A 17,545-nucleotide genomic window follows, 5' to 3' on the forward strand; every position below is an offset into this window, starting at 1 on the left:
ACTCTGGTCTCTATCTAGATCTCCGACTTTCCGACCTGATGTTCACTGATGTCATAATTTGACCTTGTTTTTTCAGAGTTACCAGTCTTGAAAGCTTTATGACCATCAGGTGCAGGTACCTACCATCAGTCCAGTCAAATAAAAAAGCGAATTATTTACATTTATGCTCAGCTGTGCCTTGCAAGCGCTACACCAACTGATCTATTTTATTACCAAAGCTCGAGTTTTGAAATATAATATGGTCTGAGAATAACAATATTGACAGGCCAGGCACATAGCCAATATGCTGTGATAATATACTAGGACTACTGCACAAACCCCATTCCTACAGAACTGTTTTAATTAGGTTAATGTTATATTTTTTAAGGTCACGTTTAAAAAAAAAATCTGAGTTGTGGATCTCGGCTTGCTGAGTCAAGATCACGAAAGTGATCTTGACTCAGTCTAGGTCAGTGGTCACCAACCTTTTCTCCAAATGGCACCCTATTCCTTAGTGTACTTATTTTGACCAGAGCCTATAGGGTGCCATGTGGCATGCAAACCAAGGCTATTGAGAAAGTGAGGAAGTGTGAGGAGGATTACCTTGTGGGCATTGAGTTGGGGTCGTGGCAATGCCGTACACTCGTGAACGCTTCTGTGGCAGAAACTCGTCCGTCTCTCTGTCCGTTGTGCGGTCCACGGCTACCACCGCCTCCCTGGCAACAGCAAACGACATTATCAGAACATTTTTCTAAACATTCGCTGGGCCCACGCGGGACCACACGCCAACGTTTGAGCCATGTCCAGTGCTATAAAGTACTTAAGTAATAATACTTTAAAGCTGTTCATTTTTGGGGTTATCTGTACAATACTTTACTAATCATATTTTTGACAACTTTTACTTCACTACATTCCTAAAGAAAATGATCTACTTTTTACTCCATACAGTTTCCCTGACACCCAAAAATACTTGTTACTTTTTGAATGGTTAGCAGGACAGAAAAGTGGTCCAATTCACACACATAAAGAGAACATCCCTGGTCATCTCTACTGCCTCTGATCTGGCAGACTCACTAAACACAAATGCTTAGTTTGTAAATGATGTCTGAGTGTTGGAGTGTTCCCCTGGCAATCTGCAAAGAAAAAAGAAAATGGTGCTGTCTAGTTCGCTTAATATAAGGAATTTGAAATACTTTTGATACTTAAGTATAATTAAAACCAAATACTTTTAGATTTTTACTTAAGTAGTATTTTACTGGCTGACTCACTTTTACTTGACTCATTTTCTATTAATAAATCCTCTTAAGGATCCGCCCCTTTTAAAAAAAAATTGCCTAAAATTACATACCCAAATCTAACTGCCTGTAGCTCAGGCCCTGAAGCAAGGATATGCATATTCTTGGTACCATTTGAAAGGAAACCGTTTGAAGTTTGTGGAAATGTGAAAGGGATGTAGGAGAATATAACACAATAGATCTGGTAAAAAATAATACAAAGAAAAAAAAACGTTATTTTGTATTGTTTTTGTACCATCATCTTTGAAATGCAAGAGAAAGGCCATAATGCATTATTCCAGCCCAGGTGGAATTTAGATTTTGGCCACTAGATGGCAGCAGTGCATGTGCAAAGTTTTAGGCTGATCCAATGAACCATTGCATTTCTGTTCAAAATGTTGTGTCAAGACTGCCCAAATGTGCCTAATTTGTTTATTAATAACTTTTAATGTTCAAAATTAGGTACTCGCCTCAAACAATAGCATGGTATTATTCCACTGTAATAGCTACTGTAAATTGGACAGTGCAGTTAGATTAACAAAAATGTAAGCTTTCTGCCAATATCAGATATGTCTATGTCCTTGGAAATGTTCTTGTTACTTACAACATCATGCTAATCGCATTAGCCTACGTTAGCTCAACCGTCCCATGGAAGGGACACCGATCCCGAATAAGTTTTAAGGTATATTTACTTTTACTCAAGTATGACAATTGTGTACTTTTTTCCCCACTGGTCACATCAAATAAACATTGTCATTAAACAAATGTGGACATTTATGAGACAGTCGCGTTTTTAAATAAATTGTACTCTTTCAAATGGCTTTGAAGAAAGAGAGCATACACCTCGTACTCAGAACTTTGAAGTGTACTACCATTCTAATGAAGGCTCTTGCTCTATTAATACATGACAAGAATCCTTTCTATCATTCATTGACAAGGTTTTTGATTTATTTTCATGAAACATTTGAAAATGGGCAATATACTGACCTGGTCTATACAAATCTGAGCATTTTAAGAAATGGGAAATGGATGCATGCTCATGAAATAGGTGTGTATGAATGAATGAATGAATGAATGAATTAAACAAATCAAATTGTATTCGTCATGTACACAGCTTACAGTAGGTATGAAAGGTTATTACACATCATGAAATATATTTAGGCAAAAATTACAGACAGTAGCCGACAATTAGCAAATTAGAACTCAAATTATTGATATGGAATTTATTTTTATATGATTTAAATATATAGGGATATGAAGTCTACAGTTCTAGACCTACTGTATTTCTATTTTAATGCAGTCATCATGTTTTAATTTGAAGCACCTTCGCTTGTTTGTAACAATTGCAAAGACATTGGCGACTTTGTATTTGTAGTCAACTTCATTCTGCAGTTATCGTCAGTCACAGAGAGACAGATAGGCCTAAACATCTTGATTCTATGTATAGCAGAGATTGTATGTGTATAGTAGGATAATCTACAGAAGGGCAGTCTGTAAATAACAAGCATTTTCAAGAGCAACTTCAGTAACAATAGTTTTGGGAAACAGCTTGGAGATTTAACGATGCTCCTACCAAGGTTCAAACGATGAACTTAGCCTTAAGATGCTTTTGGGAAACTGGTCCCAGGTGATCATACCTTCTCCAGTCAGTGTAGTAAAGGTTCCTCCCATGGGATACGATGGCGAAAGGATACTGAATCCCCTCCACAATAGTCCTACGGTTCCTACCGTTGGGGTCCATACACTGTACCTTACGAGTACCTGTAAAGGTAAAAAAAAACATGTAGCAGTCAAACCAACATCCCTGCTGTTAGCACCAGTGGTGTAAAGTACTTAAGTAAAAATACTTTAAAAGTATGACTTAAGTCGTTTTTGGGGGTATCTGTACTTTACTATTTATATTTGACAACTTACTTTTACTTCACTACATTCCTAAAGAAAATAATGTACTTTTTACTCCATACATTTTCCCTGCTACCCAAAAGTACTCGTTACATTTTGAATGCTTAGCACAGGAAAATGGTCCAATATATGCATTTATCAAGAAAACATCCCTGGTCGTCCCTTATGCCTCTGATCTGGCCGACTCACTAAACACACATGCTTCATTGGTAAATTATGGCTGAGTGTTGGCAATCCATAAATAAAATTAAAACTTAAATAGTGCCGTCTGGTTTGCTTAATATAAGGAATTTGAAATTATTTAGACTTTTACTTTTGATACTTAAGTATATTTTAAACCAAATACTTTTTTACTTTTACTCAAGTACTACTTTACTGGGTGACTTTCACTTTTACGTGAGTCATTTTCTATTAAGGTATCCTTACTTCCACTCAAGTATGACAATACAGTACTTTATCCACCACTGGCTAGCACCATGCTCCAACTAACTGAGTCATCTGAACTGCCTCAGTACAGTGGGATTTTCCCATGGATTGCTACATAGCATGTTTAGCTCACAATATCAATAGTGTTAGCATGTTTAGTGTAGCGTCTTTACCTGCATCAATAGGGTTAGCATGTTTAGCATAGCTTCTTACTATCATCACTAGGGTTAGCATGTTTAGCACACCTTCTTAACAACATCAATAGTGTAAGCATGTTTAACATAGCTTTTTACAGATAGTGTCTGCATGTTTAGTGTAGCCTCTTACCAGCGTCGGCCCAGCACAGTTGCTGGCTCTCAGGGTCGTATGTCAGGCCGTTGGGCAGCCCCAGGTCGTCCTTAACCAAGACTGTCCTGTCGGTTCCGTCCATGTTGGACATCTCGATCTTGGGCCCGTCTCTGTTCCAGTCTGCCCAGTAGAGTCGCCTGGACAACAAGCCAGAGAAAATGTTTTCCTGTCATGATGCTTAGAACCATATTTTTAAAGCAACAGCTTTATAAGGAACACAGCACCAGTGATTTGTGTTGTCAAACCTATGTCATGCTATCTAAACCATGAAAAGGCTAACCTGACAGATTCGCTAGCAAAATCATTCCAGGGCTTAGCGGTTAAGGACAATATATCTTCAGCACAAAGAACTAACTGCTTATTTAATCACAAATTTGTATCAAAGGAATCAAATTCAGACATTGTCTGACCAAAGACACGTACCCATAGGAGGGGTCAGCGACGATGGGCCGGGGGTTGACCAGGTCGGTGTCGAAGAGAACACGGCGCTGGCTTCCATCCAGTTTGGCCACCTCAATCCTGTCCTTCATTGAGTCCGTCCAGAACATTAGCCGGGCCAGGTGGTCGATAGCCAAACCCTCTGGGCTCTCCAGGTCTAAGGAAGCGAAAAGAAGGATCATTACGTCTAGTTAGACAGAAACTACAGATTTTCTATGAGGGTCATCAGGGATGGAATTTAAGGATTTTGAGCACTGGCCCGCCGGGCTAATAGACCGCAATTCCTACAAGCCCGGGTCCAAAATCTGTGGGATATTTAAGAAGAAAAAAAATTCACTAGCCAGCAAACTGGTTGGGCACATTTTCTACAAGCCCGATATGAAAAATACTATCCTTAGGTTAGCTTTATTTCCATCCCTGGGAGTTATACACTACATGACCAAAAGTATGTGGACACTTGCTCGTCGAACATCTCAATCCAAAATCATTTACATTAATATGGCGTTGGTGCCCCCTTTGCTGCTATAAAAGACTACACTGTTCTGGGAATGCTTTCCACTAGATTTTGTAACATTGCTTGCTTCCATTCAGCCACAAGAGCATTAGTGAGGTCGGGCGATTAGAGCTGGCTCGCAGTCGGCGTTCCAATTCATCCCAAAGTGGTTCGATGGGGTTGAGGTCAGGGCTCTGTGCAGGCCAGTCAAGTTCTTCCACACCAATCTCAACAAATAATTTCTGTATGGACCTTTTTTTTCATCTTTATTTAACCAGGTAGGCCAGTTGGGAACAAGTTCTCATTTACAACTGTGACCTGGCCAAGATAAAGCAAAGTAGTGCAACAAAAACAACAACACAGAGTTACACATAAACAAACATACAGTCAATAACACAAAAGAAAAGAAAAATAGAAAAATCTATGTACAGTGTGTGAAAATGTAGAAGAATAGGGAGGTAGGCAATAATTAGGCCCTAGAGGCGAAAATAATTACAATTTAGCATTAATACTGGAGTGATAGATGTGCAGATGATGATGTGGAAGTAGAGATACTGTGGCACAAAAGAGCAAGAAGGTAAGTAATAATATGGGGATGAGGTAGTCGGGTGTGCTATTTACAGATTGGCTGTGTACAGGTACAGTGATTGGTAAGCTGCTCAGACAGCTGATGCTTAAAGTTAGAGAGGGAGATATAAGACTCCAGCTTCAGAGATTTTTGCAATTCGTTCCAGTCATTGGCAGCAGAGAACTGTAAGGAAAGGCGGCCTAAAGAAGTGTTGGCTTTGGGGATGACCAGTGCAATATACCTGCTGGAGCGCGTGCTACGGGTGGGTGTTGCTATGGTGACCAGTGAGCTGAGATAAGGCGGAGCTTTACCTAGCAAAGACTTATAGATGACCTGGAGCCAGTGGGTTTGGTGACGGATATGTAGTGAGGGCCAGCCAACGAGAGTATACAGGTCGCAGTGGTGGGTGGTATACGGGGCTTTGGTGATAAAACAGATGGCACTGTGATAGACTACATCCAGTTTGCATAGTAGAGTGTTGGGGGCTATTTTGTAAATGACATTGCCGAAGTCAAGGATCGGTAGGATAGTCAGTTTTACGAGGGTATGTTTGGCAGCATGAGTGAAGGAGGCTTTGTTGCGAAATAGGAAGCTGATACTAGATTTAATTTTGGATTGGAGATGCTTAATGTGAGTCTGGAAGGAGAGTTTACAGTCTAACCAGACACCTAGGTATTTGTAGTTGTCCACATATTCTAGGTCAGAACCGTCCAGAGTAGTTATGCTAGTCGGGCGGGAGGGTGCGGGCAGTTGAAGAGCATGCACTTAGTTTTACTAGCATTTAGTTTTACTAGCACCAATCTCTGTGCATGGGGGCATTGTCATGCTGAAAAAGGAAAGGGCCTTCCCCAAACTGTTGCCACAAAGTTGGAAGCACAGAATATTCTAGCATGTCATTGTATGCTGTTGTATGCGTCACTGGAACTAAGGGGCCTAGCCTGAACAATGAAAAACAGCCCCAGACCATTATTCCTCCTCCACCAAACTTTACAGTTGGCACTATGCATTCAGGCAGGTATTCGTCCGTCGGACTGCCAGATGGTGAAGAATGATTCCTCACTCCAGAGAACGTGTTTTCACTGCTCCAGAGTCCAATGGCGGCGAGCTTAACACCACTCCAGCCAACGCTTGGCATTGCGCATGGTGATCTTAGGCTTGTGTGCAGCTGCTCGGCCATGGAAACCCATTTCTTGAAGGTCCTTAACGAACAGTTCTTGTGCTGACGTTGCTTCCAGAGGCAGTTTGGAACTCGGTAGTGAGTGTTACATGCAACGTGCTTCAGCACTTGGCGTTCCCGTTCTGTGGGCTTGTGTGGCCTACCACTTTGCAGCTTAGCCATTGTTGTTACTGGAACTGACCGGGGCAGCTCTAGCAGGGCAGAAATTTGACAAACTTCCTTGTTGGAAAGCAGTGGTGTAAAGTACTTAAGGAAAAATAATTTAAAGTACTACTTAAGTTATTTTTTGGGGTAGCTGTACTTTACTATGTATATTTTTGACTACTTTTACTTTTACTTCACTACATTCCTGTAGAAAATATTGTACTTTTTACTCCATACATTTTCCTTGACACCCAAAAGTACTAGTTACATTTTGAATGCTTAGCAGGACAGGAAAATAGACAAATTCACGCACTTATCAACTGAACGTCCGTGGTCATCCCTACTGCCTCTGATCTGGCAGACACACTAAACCAATGTGCTTCGTTTGTAAATTATGTCTAAATGTTGGAGTGTGCCCGTGGCTTTCCGTAAATTAAAAAAACAAGAAAATGGTGCTCTGGTTTGCTCAATATAAGGAATTTGAAATTATTTATACTTTTACTTTTGATACTTAAGTATATTTTAAACCAAATACTTTTATACTTTTACTCAAGTAGAATTTTACTGGGTGACTTTTACTTTTACTTGAGTCATTTTCTATTAAGGTATCATTACTTTTACTCAAGTATGATAGTTGGGTACTTTTTCCACCACTGTAGGAAAGGTGGCATCCTATGATGGTGCCACGTTGAAAGTCACTTACCTCTTCAGTAAAGCCATTCTACTGGCAATGTTTGTCTATGGAGATTTTATACACCTGTCAGCAACGGTTTTGGCTGAAATAGCCAAATCCACTAATTTGAATTGGTGCCCACATACTTTTGGATATATAGTGTACATTGAAAGACTACCAAGACAATGGATCACAATCCGTCATTTGTCCGTGTTGTTTCACACATGTCAAAAGATGAAATTGATGGAACTTTTGTTTTTGTTTACACATTATACTAGCTTTCATGAATAAGCCTTTATAAAGGCTTTACATGTGTATATAAGTAAATTATGAGAAATCCATGAGAAATAAAATATGATAAATGAAAAGTTAACTATTATCATTCTTGATGCGTTTCATGGACCAGGCTAGCTAGGTTTGAGCTGATCTCAGACCAGTGTACCGCTCACCTGTTGTGACGAGAGAGATTGTGTCTCCTCCCTCCAGACTGGCCTGAGACCTGTGTACTAAAGCGGTTGTGACGAGAGAGATGGTGTCTTTTCCCTACAGGCTGACCTCAGACCTGTGAACAGCTCACCTTTTGTGATGAGAGAGATGGTGTCTCTGCCGTCCAGAATGGCCTGAGACCTGTGTACTGCTCACCTGTTGTGACGAGAGAGATGGTGTCTCCTCCCTCCAGGCTGGCCTTGCTGATGGAGGGCCCTGTGATGTCCGTCCAGTACACCATCTTCTCCACACAGTCGTAGGCCACAGCGATCGCCACTCTGTCCTGGGAGCAACACATAGAGACAGAGGGTTTCATTGATTTATTGATTAATGGTTTATTTAGATCGGGACAGATACAAACACATTGACACATTGAATAGACCAATTATCTGATGCACTTTGCACCATAGTAGTGTGTGTAGCTGGCCTGGCACAACAACAAAAAAATATCCTTGTGTTTTCCCTTCTTAACTGCTCATTGGAAACCATTCGAGCATCAGAATATAGGATGTCACACACACACACACACTCAATAGAGCCTCTGTTTACAGCAAGAGAACATTGCAGTAATGTTATAAATGGTTTTATCAAGATTGTCAAATTTATGTTGCAAGCAGAACAGGAATTACTTTAATAGTGTTAATGTTAATATCTCACACCATTCATTTCACAGATGGGGTTCAACCAAATTACATAAGTACACAATGTTACATTACATTTCAAAATGGCAGAATGCGGCTAGCCAAACAATTGAAGCCTTTATGGGGAATCCCTCTGTATGTCCAGTTATATGTTCTGCCAGACCATTCCATGCTAGTGAGAAGAAAGAAGAAAAGCCTGAGGGCGAGTATGGATGCCGTCTCACACAATCAGGAGATTGTTCAAGTGGCATTTGGGACATTCCACAGAGTGGGTACGTGGACCCACAACACCAGTCTTAGGTTTTCATTCAACCTAAGACTGGGGGTCTTAGAAGACAGCTGCTGGCCATCTGGTGAGCGGCCATCTTGACAAGGCGTGGTAGGCTGGGGCTTACAGAGGAGTGAGTTTCTGACAGAGTGAATCACTCACACGAGAAGAGAAGAGAGTGAGTGAGTTAAAGTTTGTGAGTCAATAAGTAACTTCCCACAGTGCTTGTAACGAGTGATGTGCAGTGCTTGACTGAATGACTGACTAACTGACTGACTATCTGACTGAGATAATGTGAGGTGAGTTGAGGTGTGTCAATGTGGAGCCTCACAGGCAGGTGCAGCAGGGCTTTGGCCTCCCCTTTGTTCATGCTGTATCCGTCCAGGGGGATGTGCTCAATCTTCCCGCTCTGGGCAAAGAGCAGGTGGGTCCCTGGGGCCACAGGAGAGACATCCGGCCTGGTGGTGGGTCCGATCGGGGGAGGAATAACTCCCTGGTCAATACCTGTCAAGGGAGGACAACTGACGTTACATTGTCATTTCCCACTGGGCACAGACGTCCTATCAACGTCTAGTTTTGATTTGCATATGATTTGAGTTTTCAACTAACATAAATTAAATGTGAAATCAACAAAAGTTCAACCATGCCATTGAATTTAGCTTAAAAGTTACTTTACTTTGATTACTTTTTGCAAATCCAATCAGTCTTTCACATTGATTTAATGTCATCACATATAACTTTTTTGTTGAAATGACGTGGAAACAACGTTAATTCAACTAGTATGTGCCCAGTGGGTTCCTAATGTATTTTTATTTAGCATGCGGGTGCAAATGTTGAGTGTAATGGAATAGACATGAGTGCTATGAATGCATGAATATGAATATTAAGGTACAAGCCAAGGATGACCAATCTCCCCCTCCATCTTTTGAGGCAGTCACTCACACAAAGGTCTTTGGCCGGGGCCAGTTCTAGTGTTCGGAATCTCCTGACCATTGGCGTCCACACACCAACACTGCCCAATGCTACCGTGGCACTGGGTAGGCTCGTAGGCACCATGCTGGTCGCAGGTAGGAACGTACTGACTGACGGCAGGGCGTGGGCGGAAGAAGGAAAACGAGCCCGTGTTGGAGGAGACCTGGATGCTTTCTCTGTCTCGCTCGCACTGCGTCTTCTCATGCTCTGGAATAAAACAGAAAGATGACATGAGAGAAGTAAAAGAAATAAGAGGAAATTAAGAAAATAAAATGTATTTTAGACATTAAACGTAAATCAGACATAGGGGACACGGTGACATCTGGAATATAGTGTCTCACTGAAAGACTTATCCCCAGGGTATCTGTCTGATTAACCACAGACTAGTCATAACAATCTCAAACAGCCGCAACATACAATCTGCGCTTTGCACAATGTCTGGCCGCAGCAATCAACAAAAGCCACCAAAAAAAAGACTACTAGTCAACGATGGGAACGGTTGTCTCTGAGGAGGCAAAGATCAAAGCAGTCTTTGTCAGATGGTCGTCAACTGTCGAGATGCGAGGAAGACAACCAGGTCAACTCTCATAGGGTCCAGACGCTACAGTGTATACTACAAGTACAAGTTCAGACAAAGGAGGACAAAATGATGCCCACTTTTCAGACGGCTTGTACAAAATATGACAAAACTGTGGAGGCGGAGGAGAAAGAGCTATAATTAGCGTGGTGGAGTACATACATGCAGTTGACACCTGGATTGGACTTGAACAAAGAGGTAACAGCTGAGGAAGATGTCACGTCCTGGCCAGTATAAGGGTTAATTGTTATTGTAGTTTGGTCAGGACGTGGCAGAGGGTATTTGTTTTATGTGGTTCGGGGTGGTGTGTTAGTTAGGAGGGCGTTTGATTTATTATTTCCGGGTTTTGGGTTATGGTCTATGTTTATGTATTTCTATGTGTAGTCTAGTGAGTGTGTTTCTATGTTGAGTTAATTGGGGTGGACTTCCAATTGAAGGCAGCTGTTTGGTGTTGCCTTTGATTGGAAGTCCTATATTAGTTGGGTGTGTTTGTCTTGTATTTTGTGGGAGATTGTTCTTGGATTGCTGTGGTGTCTTCAAGGCTGTCATTTTGTCATTCATCGGTTTGTTTATTTTTTGTATACGTGTTTGTTTGGTTTTTCCTTCTTTTCCAGTAAATAAAGAAGATGAGTATACACATACCTGCTGCGTTTTGGTCCGCCATTTCTAACGACGAGCGTGACAGAAGATGCCAACTCACAAACAACCCAAGGCTTCGAGACATGACATAAAAGCTGCAGCCTATACAAAAATTATGGAACACTTGAATGCACATAACCTATATTGCCAAATATACAGTGGTGGGTTGAATCAAAGAGAAAATGTATTGGTTAAGTCAATAGGGGCAAGTGAAACTTTTCCTATTCAGTTGTTGTTGTTTATTAAATGTTTAAATTCCTGGTTGTAACTCCAGGGCATCTTTACCTTTATGTTCAACTAAATTGGACTATTGACCCTGGCCATTAGGGACGCAACCCAGGAGTCTGTATTCGGGAGTGTGGAAGCATTGGCTCTATTCCAGCACATCCATGTGACATGTTCCAGGCCTTTGGCCCTAATTGCATGGAGAATGAGCAGCTATGTTGGTCTTCCTCGATGGGGATTGTATGTTATGTATCAACAACAACCTCCCTTTCCATTCCTTTATCCTCCCTACGTAACATCTGTGTGTTGTTATACCCATCCCCGCACAGGAAGGATGCACAGTGTCAAATGTCAACCTTTAAATGTCATTCAAAGGGGGAGGGAAGAGGGGGACATGTGGTCAAGGCACACCAGAAACCAACAGACACTCAGTTCAGAGTGAGTTTCAGAACCCCGAAGCATTCGCACACGCACACACCCTTCATCCATCCTCCCTCCCCCTAACAGTTCCATATTTTAGCACGCAGTCTCAGAGTCTTATATCAGTCTTATGGAAGTACACTCTGTTCCGGCCTTCGCCTCAATCCATGTTCTACCATGGTGGGAGCGTTCCATGATTAAATAACTTTCTATTTGTGCCAGGCGATGACACAACAATAACTTAGCGAACAGACCTCCATTAGTAAAATGCACTGTATACACTGTTAAGTCCACTATGGCTTGTGTTGACGTTCAATATAAACAGTTCGTCTCTGGTATATTATGCTTTCCTTTGATGACAAATCTGTCTCGCTCCGCCGCCTGGACTCTCCCCCTCCCTCTCCCGCTCTCTCTAAACCAAACTATACAGTTAGGAGCTTCACATGTTCCAGCTGTTGGCACTAAGACAGAAGAAGTATAACTAAGGCGAATCCTATCATTTTGAGGGGAAGAAGATGGCTGATGAGAGCTCGAACTATACCCATTGAATGTACAGTATTTACATACTTCCGGACATAGCCATATAAATTTAGAGGTTTCTTCTGAATGCATGTCTCTTGCCTTCCCTTGCACATTTTAGACTACACTGCCTTTGGCTGCTGTTTAACTTATAAGTATCAGTAGGCTTGTCTGAGACAAAATGGCCCATAGGGTAGGAGCCTATATCCTGTTTCTACAGCACGAGGCAGCTTAATGTACACACCCTGTCCATTTCCTTAAAGGGCCAATCTGCACATCACAACTTGTAAATGTCTCATGAACTTATTTCAACTGCCGTACCCCATCAGAACCCGAAATATAAGCTTATTTTACTCCAATGTTTGTAAACATTGTAATTGTAAACAAACAATGTATATCTTTAAAACATGGTTAAAACTATAATTTTCATGTCATGGAAGGTCAGTTCTTGCATCCATAGCTCCATTTATACATTTGAGAATGGTTACATTTCTCCAGTCCCATCCCTGAGCTATTTACCAAAACACTGGCTGGGTGACAACTTTGTTATTGTTTGAACTGCAGATTCACCCATTTTTAGAGTCGTTCGTATGACTTGACCAGGGATCAAACTTCTGTTTGGTTCCAAATGAACATGACCCTGAGAAGAACTCCTCTCACACAACTTGGGGTTTGAAAAGGTGATTTATTTACACCAAAAAGCACAGGGGTTACCTACCCGGGGAGCCAGGAGTACACTGGAAGCCGTCGCCATGGAAACCAGGGTGGCACTGACAGGTGAAGGAGCCCTGAGAGTTATAACAGACGGCGTCCCGGTGACAGCGACCTTGCTCACACTCGTCAACGTCTGTGTGTGAAACAACAGTCAATGAGAAACAATAGGGACACGGATACTAAGTTCAACTGAAAATAAGGTATCAACAAATTTAAATATATAGCTGAAATATACAGTCAATAGCAATGTGAATATGAAATCCTGCTATGGAAATATAAAAAAAAATACACATTCATATGTATTGGTATTGCACTACGCCTATATAAAGTATCTAAATCTGAAACATACATTCATGACATGTCACATCCTGTGTTATGTGATGGTGTTACATGGGGAAAGAAACATCATTCTTTAGATAAATACAGTCAATAAAACATAGTAGCTGCATAACTAAAGTACTGTGTACACATTTTGAAGCTTAGCGTTTGATAGGGACAGGGAGACCATTCTTTGGATACAACTTGGATGGAACACACCCAGCTCACTACCCCAACCTCTAAAGTATATCTCTAAGGCCAACAAATAAAAAAGGAGTTCTACAAATCCACAAATTCTACAAGGACATATGGAAATTCCTACAGCTTTCGTTTGGTGGCGGGCCAAGTCACGTTGGACGAGGGAAAATAAGAAATACAGGGATGGATGGATGGATGGATGAATAAAACACATGACCAGTGAGCTCCCCAGCTGTAGGGCCGGGTTGTGTTTGCATTTCCTGTCCAGGTGCACACATTTCCTCTCGCAGGGGCCTCCGTGTGGGTGCATTACAACGAGAAGGACTCAGAGGGTTCAAAATAGAGAGACCCAGTGGAGAGTTTAGAGAGAAGACATGATCTGTTGTTTTTTTTTAAGCTGAAGGGTTTGTGTGTTTCTGTGGTGTCTGGGGGGGTTCCGAGAAAAGCAAAAGACAGTAAAGTGCACTATTCGAATATGGCCTAGTAACTAGACAAGTGCTGCAAAGGCAAGTCTAGACATATCTGAAGTAACCCATGGGGAGGGGGTCATACTCAGACAATCAGAGAGGGGACATATTATTGTGGCCCTGGTGGCACAAAATAATCAAAGGTTTGACTGCACAGAGATGCTTGGGGAAATGGTCACAACGGTTGACCAGCGTGTGTGTGTTTCAAAGGAAGGGGGTGTTTCTGATCTCCATCACCTAGGACTTGACAATGGTTAATCAAATCTCCCCTTTTTGTTCAATTTTGCATGCCTTCTCTAACAGCTGCAACTGTATATGCATTCGTAAATCAAGTCCTTTCTTGAGTTGGGCTCAGGGAAGGAACAACTGTTGAGCATCTGAGCTTATGGTTATTTGTGCGGGAAAGGGGCTGAGTGTGTGTGTGTGTGTGTGTGTGTGTGTGTGTGTGTGTGTGTGTGTGTGTGTGTATCTCCATCTGTTGCTAGGGGGTAATGATGTAAGGGGGGACAATATAAGATTAATCACAATAATGGTTTGCTAAAACAATAATTGCTTCCCAAAAATGAAATTTTTGTAATGGCAATCCTGGTTTTAGGTAACAATCCTGGTTAGAGGTAACAATCCTGGTTAGAGGTAACAATCCTGGTTATAGGTAATATTCCTGGTTATAGGTAACAATCCTTTGCATGAACTGCCTACATTATTACACGTTATTTGTTAATTATGGAAATTAAGATGCGCTGGATTTTTAATATATATATATATATATATATATATATATATAACAGTGAGGGAAAAAAGTATTTGATCCCCTGTTGATTTCGTACGTTTGCTCACTGACAAAAAAAATTATCAGTCTATAATTTTAATGGTCGGTTTATTTGAACAGTGAGAGACAGAATAACAACAAAAAAATCCAGAAAAACGCATGTCAAAAATTTTATAAATTGATTTGCATTTTAATGAGGGAAATAAGTATTTGACCCCCTCTCAATCAGAAAGATTTCTGGCTCCCAGGTGTCTTTTATACAGGTAACGAGCTCACTCTTAAAGGGAGTGCTCCTAATCTCAGTTTGTTACCTGTATAAAAGACACCTGTCCACAGAAGCAATCAATCAATCAGATTCCAAACTCTCCACCATGGCCAAGACCAAAGAGCTCTCCAAGGATGTCAGGGACAAGATTGTAGACCTACACAAGGCTGGAATGGGCTACAAGACCATCGCCAAGCAGCTTGGTGAGAAGGTGACAACAGTTGGTGCGATTAATCGCAAATGGAAGAAACACAAAATAACTGTCAATCTCCCTCGGCCTGGGGCTCCATGCAAGATCTCACCTCGTGGAGTTGCAATGATCATGACAACGGTGAGGAATCAGCCCAGAACTACACGGGAGGATCTTGTCAATGATGTCAAGGCAGCTGGGACCATAGTCACCAAGAAAACAATTGGTAACACACTACGCCGTGAAGGACTGAAATCCAGCAGCGCCCGCAAGGTCCCCCTGCTCAAGAAAGCACATCTGAAGTTTGCCAATGAACATCTGAATGATAGGTGAAAGTGTTGTGGTCAGATGAGACCAAAATGGAGCTCTTTGCAATCAACTCAACTCGCCGTGTTTGGAGGAGGAGGAATGCTGCCTATTACCCCAAGAACACCATCCCCACTGTCAAACATGGAGGCGGAAACATTATGCTTTGGAGGTGTTTTTCTGCTAACGGGACAGGACAACTTCATCGCATCAAAGGGACGATGGACGGGGCCATGTACCGTCAAATCTTAGGTGAGAACCTCCTTCCCTCAGAAGGGCATTGAAAATGAGTCGTAGTTGGCTATTCCGGCATGACAATGACCCAAAACACACGGCCAAGGCAACAAAGAAGTGGCTCAAGAAGAAGCACATTAAGCTCCTGGAGTGGCCTAGCCAGTCTCCAGACCTTAATCCCATAGAAAATCTGAGGAGGGAAATGAAGGTTCGAGTTGCCAAACGTCAGCCTCGAAACCTTAATGACTTGGAGAAGATCTGCTCAGAGGAGTGGGACAAAATCCCTCCTGAGATGTGTGCAAACCTGGTGGCCAACTACAAGAAACGTCTGACCTCTGTGATTGCCAACAAGGGTTTTGCCACCAAGTACTAAGTCATGTTTTGCAGAGGGGTGAAATACTTATTTCCCTCATTAAAATGCAAATCAATTTATAACATTTTTGACATGCGTTTTTCTGGATTTTTTTGTTGTTATCCTGTCTCTCACTGTTCAAATAAACCTACCATTGAAATTATAAACTGATCATTTCTTTGTCAGTGGGCAAACGTACAAAATCAGCAGGGGATCAAATACTTTTTTCCCTCAATGTATATATATATTTTAATAGCAATATATAATGCAAATTGAGGTGAGAGCAATGGAAATGCTTTTGGCGGTGATCTGCTTCTGTTCTGTGGGTGGCACTGTGTGCTCTTTTCGAAGGATGGGTCCTGGTCTTTCGGGGTCCTGGGATCCGAGGGGATGGGGGTGGTCTGCCGGTCACTGGGATGACAACCCACCTTGGGATGGGGAGGGATTTTAGCGGGTGGAATAGTGGGGAACAATTGGAGGTTTACTTAGTGGCAATGCAAATATCATGGTATAGCTATATGGAAACTCAATCACTATGGTACTTTTCAATAGTGAGTTTACAAACATATATTATGATAAATAGATTTGACACTCGTATCTCATTATGGTAAATGGTGAAATAAGTATAGCCAGTTATAATTGTAATGGCTTAGTAGATAATGAGAAAAGATAATCAGTATTTACCTGGCTAAAAGAGAAGGAATATAATATATATTGTTTACAGTAAACTCATTCAACAATTTCAGATGAAGTTGTGTGGAAAAAGGACTAGGGGCGGCAAAATATATTTCTCCCATGGGCAAAGAAATTCAAAATGGGTGATGATATTAATTAACAGTAATTTTGATCCGAATATGCAAATTGCCCAAACAGATCCTCAGGGTAGATGGATGATTTTAAATGTGTTATTGGACCATAAACAGATATGGCACATTAACCATATACGGTCCAAATATTGATGATCCACGCTTCTTTGAAAATATATATAATAGTTTATCAACCCTACAAGCAATACGAGACTATTATTATGGTGAGAGATAATAATACGGTTTTAAATACCTCTATGGACCGTAAAGGAAATCCCACAACAAACTTTCACCTGCATGCACTTAAGGAAATCACAAATATCATGGAAATATTGGAACTAGTGGATATATGGAGGCTTAAATATCCTGACCTAGTGAGATATACATGGCGGAGGCTAAATAAAGCTAGTCGACGTGACTACTTTCTTAGGTCATTCTCTCTGGCACCAAAAGTTGAAAATGTGTTAGGGGACAGAATGCGGTCGGACCATCAAATAATTGACATATACTGTATATTACTTACAGAATTTACACGTGAGCGAGGATATTGGAAATTTTATCAAAGCCTATTGGATGATTTTAATGATTTTAACTAGGACAGAATAATTAATAAATAATTTTTTCCAACATAACATACAGTTGAAGTCGGAAGTTTAAATACACCTTAGCCAAATACATTTAAAATACTTTTTTCACAATTCCTGACATTTAATCCTAGTAAAAATTCCCTGTCTTACGTCAGTTAGGATCACCACTT

General features: G+C 41.2%; 1 protein-coding gene across 1 annotated transcript in view; it reads right to left on the minus strand.

Moving 5' to 3' along the window:
• The window catches only part of LOC106586133 (nidogen-1), an 84,244-nt gene that overhangs the window by 6,145 nt on the left and 60,554 nt on the right, over positions 1 to 17,545 (minus strand). The window contains exons 12-19 of the mRNA XM_014173026.2: positions 12,888 to 13,016; positions 9,760 to 9,996; positions 9,149 to 9,321; positions 8,065 to 8,191; positions 4,353 to 4,524; positions 3,909 to 4,066; positions 2,891 to 3,014; positions 583 to 695 (exon numbers count right to left, since the gene is read on the minus strand). Of these exons, the coding sequence (XP_014028501.2) occupies positions 583 to 695; positions 2,891 to 3,014; positions 3,909 to 4,066; positions 4,353 to 4,524; positions 8,065 to 8,191; positions 9,149 to 9,321; positions 9,760 to 9,996; positions 12,888 to 13,016 (1,233 nt within the window). The remainder of the gene's footprint in view (positions 1 to 582; positions 696 to 2,890; positions 3,015 to 3,908; positions 4,067 to 4,352; positions 4,525 to 8,064; positions 8,192 to 9,148; positions 9,322 to 9,759; positions 9,997 to 12,887; positions 13,017 to 17,545) is intronic.

This window comes from Salmo salar, chromosome ssa02 (assembly GCF_905237065.1).
Source record: "Salmo salar chromosome ssa02, Ssal_v3.1, whole genome shotgun sequence".
Lineage (NCBI taxonomy): Eukaryota > Metazoa > Chordata > Actinopteri > Salmoniformes > Salmonidae > Salmo > Salmo salar.